The sequence below is a fragment of the Zalophus californianus genome, chromosome 10, assembly GCF_009762305.2.
Source record: "Zalophus californianus isolate mZalCal1 chromosome 10, mZalCal1.pri.v2, whole genome shotgun sequence".
Lineage (NCBI taxonomy): Eukaryota > Metazoa > Chordata > Mammalia > Carnivora > Otariidae > Zalophus > Zalophus californianus.
The window spans coordinates 110,261,324-110,283,777 of NC_045604.1; the positions used below are offsets into that span (position 1 = coordinate 110,261,324).

General features: G+C 44.5%; 1 protein-coding gene across 2 annotated transcripts in view; it reads right to left on the bottom strand.

Annotated features, from left to right (window-relative positions):
- Positions 1–17,747, bottom strand: part of WIPI2 (WD repeat domain, phosphoinositide interacting 2) — a 35,736-nt gene extending 17,989 nt beyond the window's left edge. For both annotated transcript variants that reach the window (XM_027611204.2, XM_027611203.2), the window contains exons 1-2: positions 17,489–17,747; positions 11,156–11,238 (exon numbers count right to left, since the gene is read on the bottom strand). In XM_027611204.2, coding sequence (XP_027467005.1) covers positions 11,156–11,238; positions 17,489–17,562 — 157 coding nt within the window. In that variant the 5' untranslated portion in view covers positions 17,563–17,747. The remainder of the gene's footprint in view (positions 1–11,155; positions 11,239–17,488) is intronic.
- Positions 17,748–22,454: the final 4,707 nt, after the last annotated feature.

The following is a 22,454-nucleotide window of genomic DNA, read 5'->3' on the forward strand; positions in this document are numbered from 1 at the left end:
TGGACAGCCACATGCAGGAGAATGAGACCGGGCCACTTTCTCACACCACACACAAAATAGATCCCAAATGGATCGAAGGCTGAAACCATAAAACTCCTCAGAGAAAACCTCTTTGACCTCAACCTTGGCAACATTTTCCTACACGTGTCTCCTCAGGGAAGGGACGGCACCGAGATAAAAAGCTGCTTAACAGTGAAGGACACCAACAAAATAGAAAGACAACCTACGGAGCAGGAGAAGGTGTGTGCGAATGCTGTATCTGATAACGGGTTAGTATCCAAAATATATAAAAACACTTATTTGGCTCAACCAAATAATCTGATTTAAAACTGGGTAAAGGGCCTGAATAAACATATTCTCAAAGAAGACATGCAGATGGCCAACAGACACATGAAAAGACGCTCAACGTCACGAATCATTAGGGAAATGGGAATTAAAACCACAATGAGATACTGCCTCACAGGAGTCGGAATGGCTAGCCTCAAAAAGAAATAACAAATGTTGGCGAGGACCTGGGGAAAAGGGAGCCCTTGGCGCACCGCTGGTGGGAATGTAAATTGGTGCAGCCACTGTAGAAAACAGTGCGGAGGCTCCTCAAAAAATTAAAAATGGAAATACCATACGATCCAGGAATTCTACCGCTGGGTATTTACCCAAAGAAAATGAAACACTACTTCGAAAAGATGTATGCATCCCTACATTTACTGCAGCATTATTTACAACAGCCAAGATCTGGAAGCAACCCAAGTGTCCACTGACGAGTGAATGGATAAAGACGTGGTACACACATACACGGGAATAATATTCAGCCATGGAAGAAGAGTGAGATCTTGCCATCTGCAACAGGGATGCACCTAGAGGGTATTCCACGGGAGACGAATACCATATGGTCTCCCTTACATGTGGAACCTAAAACCAAAAAACCCCCCCCAGAAACAGACTCATAAATACAGAGAACAAAGTGGTGGCTGACAGAGGGAAGGGGGCTGGAAGGATGGGCAAGAACGGGTGGAGGGGAGTAGGAGGGACGCTCTCGTTATGGAGTAAGTCGCGGGCGTGGAAAGCACAGCACAGGGGATAGTGGGTGGTGGTGCAATCGCACTGGACGGCAACAGACGGTGGCTGCACTTGGGGTGAGCACAGCGTGCCGTGAGGAGTTGTGGGATCACTATGCTGTACACCTGAAACTAACGGAACGCTGGGTGTCAACCATCCTTCAGTTAAAAAAAAAAAAAGGTAGGTAGGTAGATAAAAAGATAGATACAAATCACTGTCCATCCTGCCACACGAGTGGCAGTTTTTTCCCTAGTGTGGAGAGAAAAACCTGTCCCGGTTTTCCAGTAGACTGACTGATGTAATCTCCCTGGGATCTGAAAAGAGCTCAATCAACCTCGTGCAGAGCAATGCTAGTCATGGGATTCTAAGGAAAATGGTCCTCATGCCTCTCCATGTGACCAAGTGTCTTCTAGAAGGCCTTAAAGCAGGGGGAGGGGGCACATGCACATTGGAAAGGAAGAAGTAAAACTATCACTACTTACTGATCACATGATACTAGAATACGTAAAACCCTAAAGACTCCACCAAAAAACTATCAGAACTTATAAATGAATTCAGTAATCACAAATGACAAAATTAACATAGAAATCAGTTGTGTTATTACACACTAATAATGAGCTATCAGAAAAAAATTAAGAAAACAATCCCGTTTACAACTGCATTAAGAGAGGGGCGCCTGGGTGGCTCAGTTGGTTGAGCAACTGCCTTCGGCTCAGGCCATGATCCTGGCGTCCCAGGATCGAGTCCCGCATCGGGCTCCCTGCTCAGCAGGGAGTCTGCTTCTCCCTCTGACCCTCCCCCCTCTCATGTGCTCTCTCTTTCTCTCTCATTCTCGCTCTTTCAAATAAATAAATAAATAAATCTTTAAAACAAACACAACTGCCTTAAGAGAATATCAAAATACCTAGGAATAAATTTAACCAAGGTGGTGAAAGATGTGTACTCTGAAAATTATAAGACACAATGACAGAAACTGGAAAAGACACAAATAAATGGAAAGATATTCCACGTTCTCAGACTGGAAGAATTAATATTGTTAAAATGCTCATACTACCCAACGCAATCTAGAGATTCAGCACAATCCCTATCAAAATACCAAAGGCATTTTTCATAGAATTAGAAGAAAGAATCCTAAAATTTGTATGGAACCACAAAAGATTCCAAATAGCCAAAGCAATCTTCAGAAACAACAATTAGGCTAGAATTCTGCTCTCTGATTTCAAACTACACTATGAAACTATAGGAACCAAAACAGTATGGTACTGGCACAAAACAGACACAGAGACCAACAGAATAGAGCGCCCAGGAAAAACCTCACACGTACATGGTCAACCGATCTATGTCAAAGGAGGCAAGAATATACAACAGGGAAAAGACAGTCTCTTCAAAACATGGTGCTGGGAAAACTGGACCACTTTCTAACACCATACACAAAAAAATTAAAAATGGACTAAAGACCTGAATGTGAGACCTGAAGCCATGAAACTCCCAGAAGACACCATAGGCAATAGCTCTTTGACATTGGTTTTAGCAACATTTTTCTGGACCAGTCTCCTCAGGCAAGGGAAACAAAAGTCAAAACAAACAAATGGAATTATATGAAACTAAAATGCTTTTGCACAGCAAAGGAAACCATCAACAAAATGAAAAGGCTGCCTACCAAATGGGAGAAGATATTTGCAGATCATACAATATTAGATAACAGGTTAATATGCAAAATATATTTTAAAAAAAACGTATACAACTCAACACCAAAAAACCAAATAAATACCCCAATTAAAAAATGGGCAGGGACTAGGAGAGACATTTTTCCAAAGACCTCCAGGTGGCCAACAGGAACATGAAAAGACGCTCAACATTACTAATCATCACAATCTGACAAGTGTTGGCAAGGGTGTGGAAAAAAGGGAACCTTTGTACACCGGCTGGTGGGAATGTAAATCAGCGCAGCCACTATGGAAAACAGGGAGGTTCCTCAAGAAATAACAGAACTACCAGGGGCACCTTAGTGGCTCAGCTGGTTAAGCATCTGACTGACTCTTGATTTTGGCTAGGTCACTATCTCAGGGGCAGGGGATCGAGCCCCCAGTCCGACTCGTGCTCAGCGGGAGTCCTGAGGTTCTTTCGCGTCCTCTCCCTCTGTCCCCCCCACTATCTCTAAACAAATAAATAAAATCTTAAAAAACCCACAACGAGTTATCACTAAAAAAACCATCAAAATGGCTAAAATTAAAAAGATTAGTAACACCAAACACTGATGAGGATGCAGGGCCAGGCTCTCATACAGCACCGGTGGGAACACAAAATGGGACAGCCTCTTAGAGGAGAATCCAGAAGTTTCTCATAAAACAGAACACACTTTGCACGCCTAGGTATTTACTTAAGATAAAGGAAAAGACATTCACAAAAAGATTTGTACAAGAATGTTCATAACAACTATATTCATGATAGCTAAAAATGGAAAAAGTGCAGATGTTCATCAATAGAAGGATGGACAAACTCATGTATTTATATAGTGGGCAACTGAGACACGCAAGAACGTGGATAAACCTCAGAAACATTAGGCTGAGTGAAAGAAATCTTACCAGAAGAGTACCTGCTGCATTTACATGATGTTCTGTTACAGGCAAAACTAATCTATAGCAGGAAATACCCAGGACACTCCTTGCCTCGGAGAAGGTGAAAGGGAAGAGGGAGCTGGAATTGATTGGCGGGGGTGGGAATAGGAGGGAACTTTCTGGGGTGATGGTAAAGCCTGATAGGAGATGTAGGATTTGTCAAAACACAGACTGTTTACTCAAGATTTATACATTCCATTGTGTGTAAATATCACCTCAAAATTAAAAACCAACAGTGAACTCTCGTTAGTAACATTTATGGTGAAGTATTTAAGGAAGTATGTGCTGATCTGCAATGCCCCGGGACATGCACACAAAAGATGGACCGATGGACGGACGGATGTGTGACAGAATGACTATAGTAAAGTGTTAACAGCAGACTCTAAGGTGGACATATGGGTGCACTGTAAAGTGCTTTCAACTTTTCTGTGTTTGAAAATGTCCATGAACAAAATGGTGGGAAGCAGACAGGATGTGTTATTCATATGCTTAAATCCAAGTGTAGGGAGAGTGAACAACTAGTGGGTTGGGGCGTTGGCTTATTTTTTTCTACCAACTACAAATTTGAAAAATTTTTTGAAATTTTAATAAGAGAAAAAAATGCGGATGTGATTTTAGAATTTTTTTAAATGGGGGGATGTGGGAGGCCATAGGGCCATTTTTAACTGCAAATACTCATAAAAGAGAACAGTATAATGAACCTACTATACCCATCACTTTGAACAAATTTATCTTTCTGCCATTTAGCTTCAACTATGTTTTTCTTTTTTGAAGTTTCGAAAAGAGGCTCATTATTATCTTTTTTTTTTTTAAGATTTTATTTATTTATTTGCGTGGAAGCCTTCGGAGAGCAGACAAATACATCTGAATAGACAAAAACTCAAGACTTCAACCCGGCAAAAAGACCATAAACAAGGTCAAAAAGCAAACAATCCAGGAGAAATATGTGCAACTCACAACAAATGGCTAATTTGCTTTACATCAAACTTATTATTTATTTAATTATCAAATAGTCCAATAGAAAAGCAGGCGAAGGAGCAGTTAAAAAACAAGAAAGAAACAAGCAGTTAAAAAAAAAAAGCAAATGACCACATGAAAAAAAGAGTTCCATTTCAGGTATGATTTAAGAAATGTAAAGGCAAATGAATGTACTTTTTATCTCAAACTCATAATATTAAATGTTTGCTAACGCCTAGTGCTGTAGTAAATGAGAATATGGGCACTCAGACCCTGTTAATAACCTTTTTAAGGGCAACTTGGCAAATATCTATCCACTTACACATTTTCCTGTTGATTCCATCTTCCCAGCTCCAGAAGTCTATACGGTCGGGCCAAAGAAAGATCTCGCCCAGCAATTGCACTCCGACAGGCGTCTCTCTCCTCAAGAGACATGAAAACACACATCCACACAAATGCTCACAGCAGCACCATTTACAAGAGCCCCAAAGTAGAAACCACCCGAGTGTCCCTCAACAAAACGTGGTGTGTCCGAGGGAGGGGATATTACTGAGCAATAAAGGAAATGAAGTGCTGAGACATGCTCCCACGTGGATGAACCTTGAAAACACTTGAAGTAAAGAAGCCAGTCACATCTGATTCCATTTATCTGAGCTGTCCAGAGCGGCCGACGTGCAGGGGCAGAAAGCAGATAGGGGCTGCAAGGGAGGTGGCCAGTGGCTACTGAGGGACTCAGGGTTTCCTTTGGGGATAAACAGGTCTTCAAATTAGATTATGGTATGTTGTACAACTTAGGAAATATACTAAAACCCGCTGACTTGTACACTTTAAACCAGTGATTTTTACAGCACATAAATTACATCTCGAAAAAGCTGTTAAACTGCACAGACTATGGCAGAACTGGAATTCTGGCCAACGGGTTACGATATGAGGTAAGAAGGGCAGGGCAGCAGGGGCAGCGGGTGGACGTGAGTTGTCAGGCAGAGCCTCCTGGCAGGGGCAGACTGGGGGGGGTCTTCTTGGAGACTCCGACGCCCTGAGGCCTAGAACCCTCCCACAGGCTTCGGGGTCTCTGAAACCACTACAGGTCTCATCAGACTTCCAAAGGAGCCAGGAACCAGGAAAAGGCCAAGGCTCTCATGTAAAGGGCACATGAATTGGGTGACCCTGCAGCTAACCTGTTTCTGTCACCACTTGGGAAGTGGTTAACAACACACAAGGATCGGCTGCAGAGCGCCTTTCTGTCCTGCACCAAGTGCCTCTACCTTTTCAGGAGCACACCTTCATAATGCGACCTATCTTTGCTTTATCGGTGGTTTAGGCCTGTTAATTTTCTACTGCAGGATTTCAAGGAGCTCTTTAACATTCTTACATGACACCTCACTCCCAAGAGCACCCTTAAACACGTAAACATGCGCGGTCACCTCCCACTATACCCAGGCACACCCAGCGTGGCCCTCCCACGAAACTATGGTGCACGAGGCATCAGGCCGGTAACCCAAGGGCCCCGCCACCCAATGAAAGCAGAAGAAAGAAGGCTAAACGTCTGTGATTATTCAAGGTGGCCTGTCACGGAGACTCGGGCCCCGCTAAACACTCACTCGACCCACCCCTGAGAGAGTCTGAACATAAACCTCAGTGACCTCAAGTGTCACTCAAAGCTTGGCCTTCAAGGCCCATTCTAGGAGGCCCGGCCACAGTTTCCGACAAATGTTCTTCCCAGAGATTACCTATCCAAAATTTCATTTAAGAAACAAATTACTTGATTTAAAAAAGAACGCTGTTTTGCTTCCGCAGGTGCTGCTCAGAGCTGACAAGGATAAAACTTCTAGAGTGCTGAGGGAAGAAACCATGAATTAAGAGGCAGGACACACGTCCAAACGAGGTGCATCTGCCAGTTCCCCGCAGCTCTACAGAGAAGCAAGAGCCCGATCTTCATCACAATAGATTCAGGCAGAGAAAGGCCACTGGATTTCTCCCAAGGTCCACAACCATGTAGCTCACGGAAATGAAGAGTCCAACCAGGGTTGTCTGTCAAATCGCAACAATCTCAAAAGCACCACTTCTCAGACCTTCAGATGCAGATGATGGGCCTGCACGGTCAATGACAGCGGGTTTTCAGGTGAAAGGTGCTCTAGGTCTGTGGAGGCGCTGCTGTTGACAAAGCAGGCGCCGGTCACCTTTACGCAGGTAAGAACAGTCTGCTCTGCTCGATTTCGGAACTGAATGCTTCCTGAGCTATGTTTTCCTAGCTCAGAAACTTAGAAATGCAAACATACACAATGTAGAATGTGAAAAAGCCAACTTTTCCTCCCAACTTATGGGATATTTTACAAATAACATCTCTACACCCTTTATTTTGTCTAAGGGGTGGGATTTCTTTTTTTTTTTTTTAAGATTTTATTTATTTATTTGAGAGAGAGAATGAGAGAGAGAGAGAGCATGAGAGGGGGGAGGGTGAGAGGGAGAAGCACACTCCCCGCCGAGCAGGGAGCCCGATGCGGGACTCGATCCCGGGACTCCAGGATCATGACCTGAGCCGAAGGCAGTCGCTTAACCAACTGAGCCACCCAGGCGCCCAAGGGGTAGGATTTCATTGCAATAACATTTCAGGGAAGGGAGACCACATGTTTGCACATTATGTATCTCCACACACACAGGACAGAGAGCGTGACAGGACAAAAGGGCGCACACACAAACGAAGGCAAAGCATACATGGGAGTTCCTGCAACTTGAGAGATTACAATATAGATGGGAAAAAAATCTCCCACTATTTCTGGGCGAAGGGTTTTTTTTGTTTAAATAACCAATAGAAGAACAAGCAGTTGTTCATCTTGTTCTTCCCAAGACCAGTTCTGGCTCATTCTTTCCGTAACAGCAACAGTGACCGAGAGCGAAAGTCTGAGATTGTGACACGCAGCTGAGATTAGGAGCCTGCGCTAAATCGCGAGGCATCCGATGTATTCTTTGCTTCTATTTGTAGAAAAATTCCAGAAAACCATCTTGATTCGGTAGCTGACGTGTTTCCGAATGGACATTCTTTGATCTACTCAATAAAAGTGTGTGAGAGAGAGGAGAACTGGACAATGTTCCGGAGCAAAAGAATTTCATCGCTTCCAGTTTAAAGTATTAACCCTCAAAAAGTTCTTTGCTGTTTTCATCATCTATTTCTAAGGGTCAAAGTTCACTAAGAAGAACAAACAAACCTTTCCACCTTACCATGTTGGTTATTAAATACCCATACTTTTCACAATATTATCAAGACATCACATTTTGTTCCATCAAAAACCTTTAAAAAAAACGAGGCACCAAAAATAAAGTTCAAGGGAACAGATTGGTCACTGAACTGATTCCATCTGAGGAAGAGTAAAGACCTGGCTTTGGTATTCTTACACCCCTTCTCAGCACTGGGTCTCCAAATGGGGGTTGGGGGGGGTAATTCTGCAGATTTCAAAGCAGGTGACCCTGGTCATAACAGCCACACTTTCATGGCACAATTCAGGGGCTCATTGGGATGTAGAATTAGTAAACATTTTAGTCATTCATAAAAGCTTGATGGAATCCAGAAATCAGGCTACCCTTCTTTGAATAAATCCCCTACAGGGAGCAATCCTATGTGGGTCCATGGGAGTGACCAGTTTGGAGATTTTTCAAAATACTGACAGCCACCTGAGATAAGCAAGCACACGAGTTCACAGCCGTTTTATCACCCAGATCACATCTTCCGGCTACATACTAGAAAAGAGGCTTTTTGAAAAGAAGATTTAGTAAGCATCAGCAGGCCAAGTCTGAGGACAAAAAAGGAGTAAGCTCTAAGGCAACCCATAGGAAGTATGAGTCAGAGACACTGATGAGCTCCCTAGGAAGGGCCTGGGTGCTAGCCTTTGGGGCAGCAACAAACAACAGACTTGTGGGGGAAATCAGGCCCTCCATTGATGGAGGTGAGGGGTCACCTGGAGGCCTGCTGAAGAGAGGAGGCCGAGGCCTGGGAGGGAGCCTAGAAAGCCTCTGACCTCCCAAGAACTCCACAATTTCGAGTAACGGGCAGAAGAAATGACATTTTCCCTGACGTCTTCATCTTAGGCTAACAGGGGTGGGGATGCAGGGGTGGGAGGTGGTATTTGTGTCTGTGCTTGTCGTCATGTCCCCAGCCTAACACTGGACACAGACACATGTATTCTGTTGTCTCCCTCCATTTACATGTGAGTGTCACGGGGCCAGGAACGTGGCCGCCACCGCATCTCCACACACAGAACAGGGCCGGCACACAGCAGGTCCTCGAGACGTGTTCACGCAATGAATGGAACCAAGAATGAAATGAGAAGCCTGTTCGCTTCTATTCGCCCAATCTTCCGCTTCTTCCGAGATATTGGTAGGTAGAGTAGGATTCCAAAATGAAACACCAAACCATCAAGAAAGGAAAGTTGGCAACACTGGAACACTCGCTCAGAAAGGAGATACTGATATTGTTAATAAGGAGGAAACCCGATTGCCCACAACCGCATGCTCACATAGCTGAAATGCTAAGTATTCAATCTCTCCCTGAATGCATACTCCAGTGTGACCAATTACAAGAAGTACGCTCTACATACGGAACTCCTAATTCTCTAACAAGGATTCTTAACTGAGGTCAGGCCATGGGCAGGTTTCAGGATTGCTTATTATATACAGAGAAAATATTTACAAACCACATGTCTGACAAAGGACCAGATTCCAGGATATATAAAGAACTCTCAAAACTCAACATCAAAAAAACTCAAATAATCCCATGAGAATGTGGGCAAAAACGTGGACATTTCACTAAAGAGAATATACACATGGCAAATGAGCACACGAAAAGATACTCAACATCATCAGCCGTTAAGGAAAAGCAAATCAGAACCACAATGAGACCTCACTGCTCAGATCTATCAGGGCGACCCAATGAAAAACAGCTATAACACCAAATGCCAGCAAAGACAGACAGGAAACTTGATCTCTCATACAATCCTGGTGGGAATGTAAAATGGTACAGCCACCTGGAAAGTACTTAGGCAGCTTCTTTAAAAAGAAAGAGAGAAAACTGGGAGTACCGTATGACCCAGCAACTGTACTCTTATTTATCCCAGAGAGATAAAAACTTACGTCCACCCAAAGCTCTGTTCACAGCAGCTGCATTTGGGTGGAATCGGCCCAGATGCCCTTCAACAGGGGACTGGTAAACTGTGGTCCATCTACACCCACGGAATACTTCTCAGTCATAAAAAGGAACTACCAACACGCACACACCAGCTCCGATGAATTTGCAGAGAATCATGCTGAGTAAAAAAAAGCCAATCCCAAAAGGTTATAATCTTCCACTCACATAGCGTTTTTGAAATGACAAAATTTAAGAAACAGGACAGATTCGTCGTTAGCAGGGATGAGGGTGGGGGGCGGTGGGAGGGAGACAGGTGTGGTTATAAAAGGACAGCAGGAGGGACCCCACCGTGTCGGGACTGTCCGGCGTCTTGCTTGTGGTGGAAACAGGAACCTGCAAGGGTGTTAGGACTGTATAGAACTTACAAAAACACACGTGCGTACAAGTGAAACTGGGGCAACCTGAATGGGAGCAATGGGTCCCATCAATGTCGCCCTCTGGGCTGTGACACTATCCTGTGCTTTTGCAAAATGTTACCCCTGGGGGAAACTGGGAGAAGGGCATAAGGGATCTGTATTATTTCCAACATCTGCACGTAATCCACAATCACCTCAATTTAAAAGAGATCATGTTTTTAAAAACAAAAAAAAGAACAAAGCGTGTAACAAGCTCACTTCTATAAAATGAAACCACACACAAAAACAAAAGTATATTTTTATGTGCACGTCTGTTACATGTGTGTAACTACGTAAGTGCATAGGAAACAAGTTATGTATGTAGGAAGAGCCCCAAGCTTTCTAGCATATTCATTCTGGGGAGGAGGGGTCTATACCTACCATGTAATCAGCAAGCACTACCGTACACAGACACACACAAAAGAAAACCAAAGAAACTCAGGTTCAGGATGAAGCAATCTATCTAAAGTCACAAGTAAGTGACTGAGCAAGAAGTCAAAGCTCACACGGCCCTTCCACAATTCCGTATCGCCTCTTGACATGTGGGCGACCCGACTGCCATAAAATGACAACAGAAGAAAACAAATCATTCCTACGGGGGCTGTGAGGTTTTCAATTTTCTGGGAGCCCTTTGTAACAGAAACCTAAACGGTTTAGATAATGGCATTTAAAGTGGGGAGAAATGACAGAATTAATACATACAGCACGGTATCATGTGTTGGAAAAAATCACCCATAAAACGTGTTTCTACATGTACACGTGTAAGTACGCACATGCACAGACCCTGGAGAACACGTACCATCTGTGAGGATCAAGGGGGAAAGAAGAATACTGGTCAAGGGGTATCGGGGCTTCAATCACAGTGTTAGAATTTGAGAATGCATTCCAATTCAAGTATAATTTGTCTATTTTTTTTTTTAAGAAGGGGGAAAAATAAAGCAAACACTTACTGCATTCATAGATCTGTTCCAGCTTATCCACAGAAGAAAGGGAGAAAAATTTATAACCGGACTTACTACCAACAGCTAGGGACCTGCAAAAGAGCCAAATCAGAAATAAGAGCTGATATGTGTAGACAGTGATAATGCACAGACTAGCTCCATGTTACCAACCATCATCTCTACCAAAAATTAGCACAAATAATTTCACATAGTTTGTAGCAGGTGAGTGGTGGCTAAGCAGAAAAGGGGAAAGTGGCAGAGCAAGATGCCCCACCTCTCAGCCAGGAAAGGGTGAAGGCCAATAAAATACAGACAATATTCTTATTTAAAACCTACAAAACCTTAAAGATAACTTTGACAAATAAACGGAAGTAATCAGCCCTAAGTTAACGACCCCCTCAGAACAAAGTGGCGTTTCTCAGGTGATCTGATCTATGTGCGAGTCCAAAAGCTAAATAAGCCGGCACTCCAAACTTTAAACACAGACATTTGCAGCCTAGTGGACGATGACACCCTTCTGCCTTTTGGCGAGGCCACAGCAATGCGGCTCAGTCACCTATGTTATACTCTGGCCGGGCAGTGGGGTGGTATAAAATGGAGCAAAAAGCGATCTTAGAATCTGTACACAGCTGACCTACAAAGAAAAGGTGAAGCCACTCACACCCAACACAGCACCGCGGTGCTTGCTAAGAGGCCTGTAGGGAACTTGTGGGCTCTCCAGGCCCTGAGCACAGGGGCCGTGGGACATGAATGAAGTGCTCCTCATCAGATGGTTACTACTCTCTGGAACGGGACTGACCACAGGAAAAAACAGAAGAAAGCAAAGCTTTGAGAAACAGAAGATGAGCCAATAAAGCAGGAAGCGTGGGACATGCGAGGAAGCAGCTACTGGGACTGCTGTGAAGCCACTGTCTGGCAGGGCACGGAAACGAGCGGAGGCAGAAGACAAACCAGAGGACCAGACCGGGAGCATCTGCACACCAGGATAAAAACGAGGGCCCCTCTAATGGTCATCACATCTATTAAAACTTGAGCTTTCCAACCTCTCTTTCGCCCATATGCAGGAGAAATATATTCTGAGAACGGAGCTGCTCTAAGCACTATTAAATTTTTAAGCTGTAATTGGTTCATCTTAGATGTATAAACAGAAACAAAACTCTTTCTACCAGCCCGGTTTTGGGGGCAAAAACTTCACTATAACTGAATAAATTATATCAATGAAGTAATTAGGTACTGTTATCTGCAAATATTTTGAAAAGCAATAAAGGAGCCAATAAAAATAGAAGAATATCCAGGAAAGCTAAAAATAAGACAAAATCTCAGCAATCTACAACTTTTGGGAAGCTGGTGCTCGGGAAAACGTTTTCCAGATAACTAATGGTTGCTATTTGCTATTTTAAGCACCAATACGTTTCCCCCCTGCCATTTCTGATTAGAAAATGAAAAAGTCATTCTTGTGTTATATGCTCTCCTGTGTTTCTATCACAAGGGGACGGGAAATTCTTAACATTTTCCTGGACTCCCATCATTAAACTTACCCTACTATTACAATACAGTGACCCTCTCAGACGCTAACAAGGAGTTGAGGGTTTTGTGTACTGACCTCAGATGGCCAGACTGTAGTGCTGAGTTTCTAAGTATATTTTCCACCTTTTGTTTTGCTGACAGGTGTCACTTCCTTGTGACCCTCCCCCCATCATTAACAGCCCCTCTCCCATTGTAAACTTCTTGTTGACTTAGGAACCAAATTACCAAACGTATTGGCCTTATATAAAAAACAAACTTAGAGAGGGCTTCTTCCATGGGCAAAGTTAATGAGCTTTAACTAGTTAATGAGAACCTGGATTTTGATGCTGTGCTCCTAACAGGAGAATCTGTCAAAACTGCGCTTTGGTGATCAAACATCAGAACTCTGATGTTCTTACAGATATTCCAAAACTGGTTTAGGATATTAATCACCTTAGCTAGAATTTTAATTGCACGGTTTATAAAACCTTATAAAACCTCAATCAGCAAGAAATATAAGCAAAAATATTTCAATTATTTTGACAGGTATTATGGTATAATATGAATATATACTTTATCAATAAAAGTAGGTGTTTTTAAAGGGTGGTAACATCAGCAATCAGGTTCATACATCCCTCTTTGAGGACTGATCCTGCTTTTGATAATTTCTCATGATTTGCCTAACCATACAATGGCAGACATATTAATGGGAGAGGCAGAGTAACAGATAAGTTTGAGATTCCCTTATTAAATAATGTTATTCCCCAATAAATGTTTGTGTTTTTTTTAAGGTAACACAGTGAGATCTTTTACTGACAAAGGGAAAACCCAGCTCACTATAATAGAAAAAAGGACAGATTTACTTAAGCCTACTTCCCTACCATACCGCGGCCTTCCGTTGCGCCTGCCGTCAAAATCCAGAGACCCTGTTATAGACCCTGGAGACAAGGTCCAAGTCCTTGGCCAGGATGGGAGAGGGAGTACTTCTGGAACGTGCTTTGAGCCAATCCTCTTTATTTTCACCCCGTCCCCCTTTATTCGACTGCCAGTCCTGAGCCTTCTGGGGATTCTGCAGTTTAAACTAGGTTGGCTCTCTGCTTTCTCCACTAGCGACTCGGGATCCACTTTCTTGTACTCCTTGCTAGCTTCCAAAATGTTGCTGCCAGTGATTCCTTCCTTATTCTCCCTATCCAATGGGTTTCAACCTTTTACAGTATCTTCCGGTATTTCATCGGTTGACAGGAGGGCTTTGGGAGGGGCTAAAACAAACACCTGTGTCGGGCGCCTGGGTGGCTCAGAAGGTTAAACGTCTGCCTTCGGCTCAGGGCATGATCCCAGGGTCCTGGGATCGAGTCCCGCATCGGGCTCCCTGCTCCTTGGGAGCCTGCTTCTCCCTCTGCTTCTCTCTCTCTCTCCCTCTGTCTCTCATGAATAAATAAAATCTTTAAAAAAAATTAAAAACAATCACCTGTGTCTGACCCACCGTCTTTGACTTCAAGCCCGTCGGCGGAATTAAACTTGAGTGTTCGATATCTAAAAGACAGGGATTCCCACTAACACAACAACAAAAAAAACCCCTCAAATGTGAAATCAGATCTTTTTCTTAACTCCTTTTTCTTTGCCTTCTTATCAATAATTAGTCCCAAAAGGCTTTCCCTTTCCATTATCTTCTTACTTGATTAGAGGGTTAAGTGGCATCGATCCACACCCATACAAAGGAAACAGTGGGAACTGCCGAGACCTGGCAGACCGCGGGGCACTAGCTAGTAAGCTCACCGCCCCAGCAAGCCCTTTCCCTTGGCTCACAGCATTTCCAACCCCGGGTCTCCACGTACAGCCTCGAAAACTCCACAGGAGCCAAAGCAGATTTCATTCTTTGCCCCCAAACTGAATCCTTCTCTAATCTTTTCCCCATAATGGAATCATTGTTCACTCTGAACCCAAACTAGAGATTTGGGAGTAACCTTAACTTCCCCACATCACCCCTGGCCCATGGGTCACATCAAGTCCTGATGGCTGACCAGTCTGCTCTCCACAGGCCACTGCTGTTGGACAATATCCTCCTGGGTGACTGTCTTGCCCGCCTCCAACACGCCCTCTACCCAGCAGGCAGAATGACCTAAAACTTTAAGGTTGAAGGATCCTTAAAACCCATCCACAATCAAGCCTCTCAATTTACTGATGACGAGAAGGTGGAGAGAAGTGACTTTCCCAAAATAATATCTGTAACCTAGAAGAATCTGTTAAACAAGCATCTCCATAACTTTTCTGGACACTAACAACATCAATGCTACAAATGGAAGACTTGGAAAATCAAGTTCCTCTCTTTCATCTACCCCTTTTGGAGATGTATTTTAAAACAGACATTGCCAAATCACAGGCTTCTCACAATCTGAGCGGCATCCGGTGGAGGACTTCAGTCCTTGACATTTTCATTTAAGTGATACTCTGCCACTTACTAGTTTGTCAACTTCAATTTCAAAAGCCAAAAATTCCTCCAAAAGAAACCTTCCAAACTGTTACTTTCAGAAACCAGGATTGGAACTAGCCAGTCAGTAGGTGACTGAGATCAGCTGTTCCTGGTGCCTCTTTCACTGCTCTTGCTTAAAAAAAAAAAAAGAAAAGAAAAGAAAAGAAAAGAAAAGAAAGAAAGAAATCAAACAAACAGTAGAAAAACTTAGTCATGCTTCCAGGGAAAGAATCCTAGAAAAATGAGGACAATATTTGACACCACACTGCCGGGGCAGAGAGGCAGGACAGATGAGCTTGCTATGCCAAGGCATATTCTTTGTTCAGCATTCCCGTGTAACATACACGTATTCTAGGAAGCGAAATGGCTTCCAGATTTTCTCACTCAAGACAGTGAGTTTGGATCCCAGACCAATAACCTTTGTCTTGTGAAAAACTGTGTTCCTCTATAAGGACAGTTTCTGGAGACTGGTAAGGGAGGCAAAGGGGTAAATTGTGCAGCCTTTCCTCAGGAGCTCATGTATTTCTTTAAGACAAATTACAGTCATTTCAATTGATAAACTTCCAGTATAAACCTATCTTACTCTTTCTTAACAATTTATGTTCATACTATATCAAGGTCTCTGGCCAGTCCAAATTATGACACAGAAATCTCTTGAACTTCAGGACCCACTGAGGGGTGGGGAAGCACATGATTTCCAAGTGTGAAAAGGTCTAATTTCAAGCCAGATTGATATATTCTATTATATACGGGATTTGGTAGCCCATTTGAAATAACCGCAAAAGAGAACACATTGTCATATTTTATTTCCTTTCAATATAAATACTGGGTAGTTAGAAACTGGGGGAAAAAAAGGTAGAAAATGTTCTGAAAATTCTCTAATTTATACAAGACATAAAAATAACCACAAAGCTACCATTTCTCACTGATCTCAAAATACTAAGGGCTTAAAAACCAAATCACAGATGGTCTGATATGCTCTATTCGTTTCTTGGATGAATATAATATAGTCTATCCCAATTACAACCACGTGCAACAGGTTGTCCAAGATGTTTCTGTTGTACTGGTTTTGGGTCACACAGTATGCTTATGTATGTTTTAAAGACTGCTATAGTATGATTTCTAAATTCACTAGTCCTCAAAATCCTACCTTTTAGGTAGAAAAGACAGTGGGGCAGGGTGGGAAAATCACTGGAAGAGAAGTCAGTCCCACCCCCACTCCACTATTGGCCACCTGGAAGATCCAGGTGCAGCTCTGGACCTTTGCGAACTCCAGGTTCCTCATGTGCTGTTGGGAGCAGGAAACGGGCTTACTTCCCAGCCTCTGTGCGGTCCCCCTGCCGGACCACCTGCACTAACCTCACGATTCTGCATAGGCCCTGCTGAGCACCTGCTGCTTGCTGTTCCACAATTTAACTTTTCACTAAAAAAAAAAAAAAAAGTTTTTTCTACTTTGCTGATTCCATTCAGCCAGTAACAACTCAACCAACTACTTACTATGAAGCCAATGACCCATTCCTCCTCACTTACATCACTTCCTCTTACTCACTTCCCAAGATGGCTCTCCTCCCTTCCAGTTCCAGAACTCCTTCCTTCCTTCTCCAGAAACTTCATCTATTAACTATCCTCACAGGTCACCCAGACAGCCTCTGAAGAATCAGCTTCAAACCCACATGGGTTTGGACCAACAGCGTTCCAAATCCATGCGTCGGCATCAGTGGCCTCTCTTTCCCTAAGGATGGCTCCAGACTCCTCAGGTCCCCCTTGGCTCAGTTTCTCCCCAGATCAGGGGCCAGGATTATTGCTAAATCTGTTTCTTGCTCGGGCAGAACATCAAAGCTACCTAAAAAAACAACAGCGAGACAAGAAGAAAAGGAAAGGGAAGAAGGGAAAGAGGCCCTACATGATGAGGAGACTAGAAGGGCCCGAAGAGGGGAAAGGATGGAGGAAGAGGGAGGACCAAGAAGGGGAGGTGGGATACAAGGAAGAAACGCACTCTCGCCGCTCCAGAAGCGGCTGAGACAACAGGTCAAGGCACAAAGTTCTGCCCCAACTTCGTGAGAAGGGAGGCCCCAAAAGGTAAAGCAACCTTTCGGCGGGGGGGTGAAACGCCTCCCTATCTCCATCACTTTCCCCTCCCAGAGATCGCAGCTCCAGCTCCGCGCCCGGAGGGTCCTAGAGCAGAGCGCCCCTCCCTCCAAGCTCCGGGCCCGCCCCGGCCTCCACCCCGAAGCTCCAGGCCCAACCTCGGGCCCGGCCCCGGCCTCGGGCTCCCGCCCGCCCCAGCCCCGGTCTCAGGCTCCCGCCCGCCCCAGCCCCAAGCCTCGGCCCTCGGCCCCGGACCCCCGATCCCCGCCCGGCCTTACGTGTTGTCCTGGTTGAAGTTGGCGAAGAGCAGCTGGCCGGCGCCGGCCTCGCCGCTCTGACTCGCCAGGTTCATGGTGGGCGCGCGGCGGGCGGGCCCGGCCGGGGGCTCGCGCGCGGGAGGGCGTGTCGGGTACGCTCAGGGTCGGCGCCGGGCCCCGCTCGCCGCCTCTCTGGCCGCAGCTGGCTGCCCGGGGATCAACCGCCGCCTCATCCCGTGCCCGCTCTTGTTTATGCTCCGGAGCCGGGGCACCCTGCGCGCCTGCGTGGCCCCGCCTCCTCGGGGGCGCAGCCTCCCCCACGGCGCAGGCGTATTGCGGAGGTCCCGCCCCTTCACCTCTGGCCCGGGCCCGGGGTTCTGGTCGAACACGCGCACGCGTGGGGACGCGCGGGGGCGCGCCGGGCGGGGCTTGCTGACGGACCGAGGGCGGCGCATGCGCATGGAAAAGAGTAGGCGCTCGGTACCCTCCATCATTTTATCAATATTGAAAGGGCCCGCCGTGTGCCAGTCGTTGCGCTAAAGATTTATGTACAGCATCCCTACTTAGAGAATATTGCATTCCATTTTAGAGATTTGAAAACTGAGGCTTAGAAATACTAACCTATTAGGCGAGTGTTGGATCTGAGAACTGAAACCCCTTTCTTTCCCCAAGGCCCACGCGGAGGAGTCCACCTTACATTTATTCATACGTTCAATAATATTTAGGAAGTACCTTCCTTGTGAATTAATTGGGCCTCCTTTCCCTTAGAGAAGTTACAGTGGGGGAGATACTTAAACACAATTACCAGTCGGGGTACAAGAGAGCACATAATGAGGTCACTCAAACTAAACTTAAGGGACAGGGACTGTGCAGTCAGAGAAGGCTTCCTGGAGGAGGGGAGGCCTGAAATTTGAATAGTAGGTAACCACCCCAAGGAGATGGAAGCATTCTGTATTGCAAAGGTCCACAGATGAGAGCGTGTCCCGGGAATGCTCTGCTCAGTGTGTCTGAGCTCTGAGTGGGACGGTGAACGCGAGACAGATTTGACTTGTGAAATCCGAGGTGGCTAAATCAAGCTGGATGTTGTTAAGCTACATTAAGCAAGAGACTGAACATTATCCTAAAAACAATGGTCTGCCATTGCAAATACTTAGGCAGGATAATGGCACAATCAAATTTGTGGGCAGGGAAGTTCATTCTAGCCACAGAGTCAAAAGTGCATTGAAAATCGTTGAGGAAAGAAGGGTCTTTTCTATTAAAGGTGCTCAGACTCTGCTGCCTCACACCAAACTCAAAAACTAGTTTGAGATGGACTGTAGACATAAATGTGAATGGTAAAACAATAAGCCTTCTAGAAGAAAACATGAGAGAATGCCTTCATGACTTTGGGGTCATGACTTTGGCATTTAAACAAGTACTTTTTTTTTTTTAAAGATTTTATTTATTTGAGAGAGCGAGAATGAAAGAGAGAGAGGGAGCGAGCACATGAGAGGAGGGAGGCTCAGAGGGAGAAGCAGACTCCCTGCTCAACAGGGAGCCCGATGTGGGACTCGATCCCGGGACTCCAGGATTATGACCTGAGCCGAAGGCAGTCGCTTAACCAACTGAGCCACCCAGGCGCCCTAAACACATACTTTAAAGAGTACGAACCAGGGGTGTCTGGGTGGCTCAGTTGGTTAGGTGTCTGCCTTTGGCTCAGGTCATGGTCCTAGGGTCCTGGGATTGAGCCCTGCATCAGGGAGCCTGCTTTTCCTTTTCCCTCTGCTGCTCCCCCTTCTTGTGCTCTCTTGCTCTCTCTCTCTCTCTCTCAAATAAATAAATAAAATCTTAAGGAAAAAAAAGTACTAACCACAACATATAACATTAATCTTCATCAAAATTAAGGGCAACTGCTCCTCAAGAGACCATCAAGAGACGTTGAGAAGGCAAGCCTCAGAATGGGGTACACATACTTGCAATACATGTATTTGCAATACATATTTTGGCAAAGGACGTCTTTCCAGAATGTTAAAAGAATTTCTACAAATCAGTAAGGAAAATACCAACTCATTTTTTTACTGGGCAAAATACTTGAGCATAGGCACTTCACAAAAATAGCAAAGTGGCTAATGAGCACCTGAGAAGGTGATCATCATTAATATTCATCAAGGAAATGCAAATTAAAAGCAAATAAGATACTACAAGCATCTACCTGTTAAAATCAAATAGAAACAGAGACTGGACTAGGGCACCTGGGTGGCTCGGTTGGTTAAGCATCTGCCTTTGGCTCAGGTCATGATCTCAGGGTCCTGGGTTCGAGTTCTGCATTGGGCTCCCTGCTTAGTGGGGGTCTGCTTCTCCCTCTGCCCCCACTTCTGCTCATTCTCTCTCTTTCTCTTTCAAATAAATAAATAAAATCTTAAAAAAACAAAAACAAAAACAGAGACCAGACTTGAAAATACCCTGAGTAGACAAAACCAGTTTAGTCAGACAAGCAAAGCTTAATTTAGCTTATTTTGCAAGACAAGCAAGTATCGACCTGGGTCACTTCTTGCTTGGTGCTTCTGAAAATCATAAGTGAAACAAAGTAGTTCTCCAAAATTGATAGGAGGTAACTGCTAACCAATTCCCGTGCATTTAAGAAAATTCTAATATCGTAACCAATCATTGTAAAGAGTGAATAGTCACTGGGGCACCCGGGTGGCTCAGTTGGTTAAGTGACTGCCTTCGGCTCGGGTCATGATCCTAGAGTCCCCGGATCGAGTCCCACGTCAGGCTCCCTGCTCAGCAGGGAGTCTGCTTCTCCCTCTGACCCTGTTCCCTCTCGTGCTCTCTATCTCTCATTCTCTCTCTCAAATAAATAAATAAAATCTTAAAAAAAAAAAGAGTGAATAGTCACTATAGAAGCTGCCGCATAAAGATATACCTCTGAGCCTCCCTCCCTGTTTTCGTTTGAGTGCTCCTCGTTTGCAAACTGTCTCTTTGATGTGTATACAATAAACTTTTTCTAATTACTACTTCAGTGATTTGTTGATTTTCGTTTTTTATTCTGAAGTTTTGACATCCCCTATTGGCTAAAATTAAGATAACTGACAACCCAAATTGTAGACAGTAACTGTGGAGCAACTGGAACTTTTATACACTGTGAGAACAAGTCTAAATTCTTAGAATCAGGGTGCCTGACTGGCTCAGTCGGTAGGGCGTGCGACTCTGGATCTCAGGGTTCTGAGTTTGAGCCCCACATTGGGCATAGAGATTACTGATGACTTAAATATAAAACCTTTAAAAAAATTGTTAGAATCATTTTGGAAAACTTTTGACAGTATTTACTCAAGTTAAACATATATATTCCCTATGATTCCGCCATTTCACTTCTAGGTATATCCTCAATAGTAATTAGTGCATATTTCCCCCCAAAAGACGGGTATAGGAACACTCCTAGCTGCTTTTTCTTAATAATCCAAAAGTGGAAATAACCCAAATGTTCATCTACAACAGAATGAATAAGCAAATTTTGGTACATTCATACAAAAGAATACTACAGAGCAATTAAAAGGCCACACACACATGAATGAACACAATATTGAGTGAAAAGATACAAAAGAACATAATACTCTATGAGTCCGTCTGTATGAAGTCAAAAATACGCAGAGTCGTGGTTCCCTCTGGTGAGGGATTGGTTGGGAGGGGGTCAGGAGGGAGCCAGCTGGAACATGGGAACTGTCCTGTGTCCTGATTTTGGTGGTTGGGCATATACATGTGTAAATGTATAAATACACATATGTGGTTGCCCATAGAGTCCATCCCCAATCACTGAAGTCAAGGTGTAGCCCAGGAGCGATGTCTTTAGTGGTTCTGTCTTTATCAGTTGGCAGTTTCCTGTGGGCCGTAAAGAGGTGTCTGAATAAATCCCCTCGGTTCTAGACACTGTCCTTCACTTCATTTTGAAAAGCCACCCAATTTCCCCTGACTCATCAAAATCTATTATTTCATTCAGAACAATAACTTCTTCTCTCTCTCCATTGGTTCAGCCAATGAAGATCTCTAAATGGCAGGGGGTAGACTCTGTTTCCAATTTACCAGACCCATGACTCTGTTCCCTGGAGTAATAGGGGTCCTCTTGCTACTAGAATCTCAAAATCCAGTGAACCCAGGGCTGTGCGGATGGAAAAAAATTTTCCCCGTGGATTATTAGTTGTAATCTGCAAGGAAACACTACCACCTCTACTCCCATTTGATGGCATGTCCTGAATATTGTAGAATGACATCTCAACCTCACAGGGTGTGGCCACAGCTAAACCTTCAGGAGACCATTCCACCATCTATGTGAACACCAGGATAACACTTTTAAAAATGGTGATGTCCAAAGCTGAAACCTTAACCAGTGTGTGACTCAGAAACACAACCTCATGTCCCAGCTCACCTGGGGACGACATGAACTGACATTCCTGATGGCAGGTAGAGCAGGAAAGGTGCTTGAGACCTTCTATCATCACTTCAGGAGTCCTCCAGCTAACTAGCCTGATGCCAATCCCATGAAGAAGAGCTTCCCTTCCTCCTTTCAACCATAGAGCAGAACCATCACCTGTTGGTGCTTAAAACATTCCTCAAGTATTCTTGCATGCCACATTCAGAGATGAGCAATCCTCCCACAGGCGAGTTTCTAAATAAACCCGTGGGTTGAAGAGCTGGCAGAGAGGAGGGAACTGAGGGCTGAGTGAAAGGGTGATGGAGGGCACCTTGCAGGAGGTGAGGCAGTGAGAGGGAGGTCAGGGCAAGCACATCACTGAAATCGGACAGGCATCCTGAGGTTCAAATCCGGGTTCAGGTTCTCTTGAGGTGTGTCTCCTTAAGTAAGTCACACAACCTCTCTGAGTATCTGTTTCTTCAACAATAATGAGGGCTAGAATAATTCTTTTGTGAGTGCTACGGAGATTGGATGCACAGGAGCAAGCCCTTCCAGAAGAGTGGAGCCATCCCTCCATGAAAGCAAAGAGAACACTGGCAA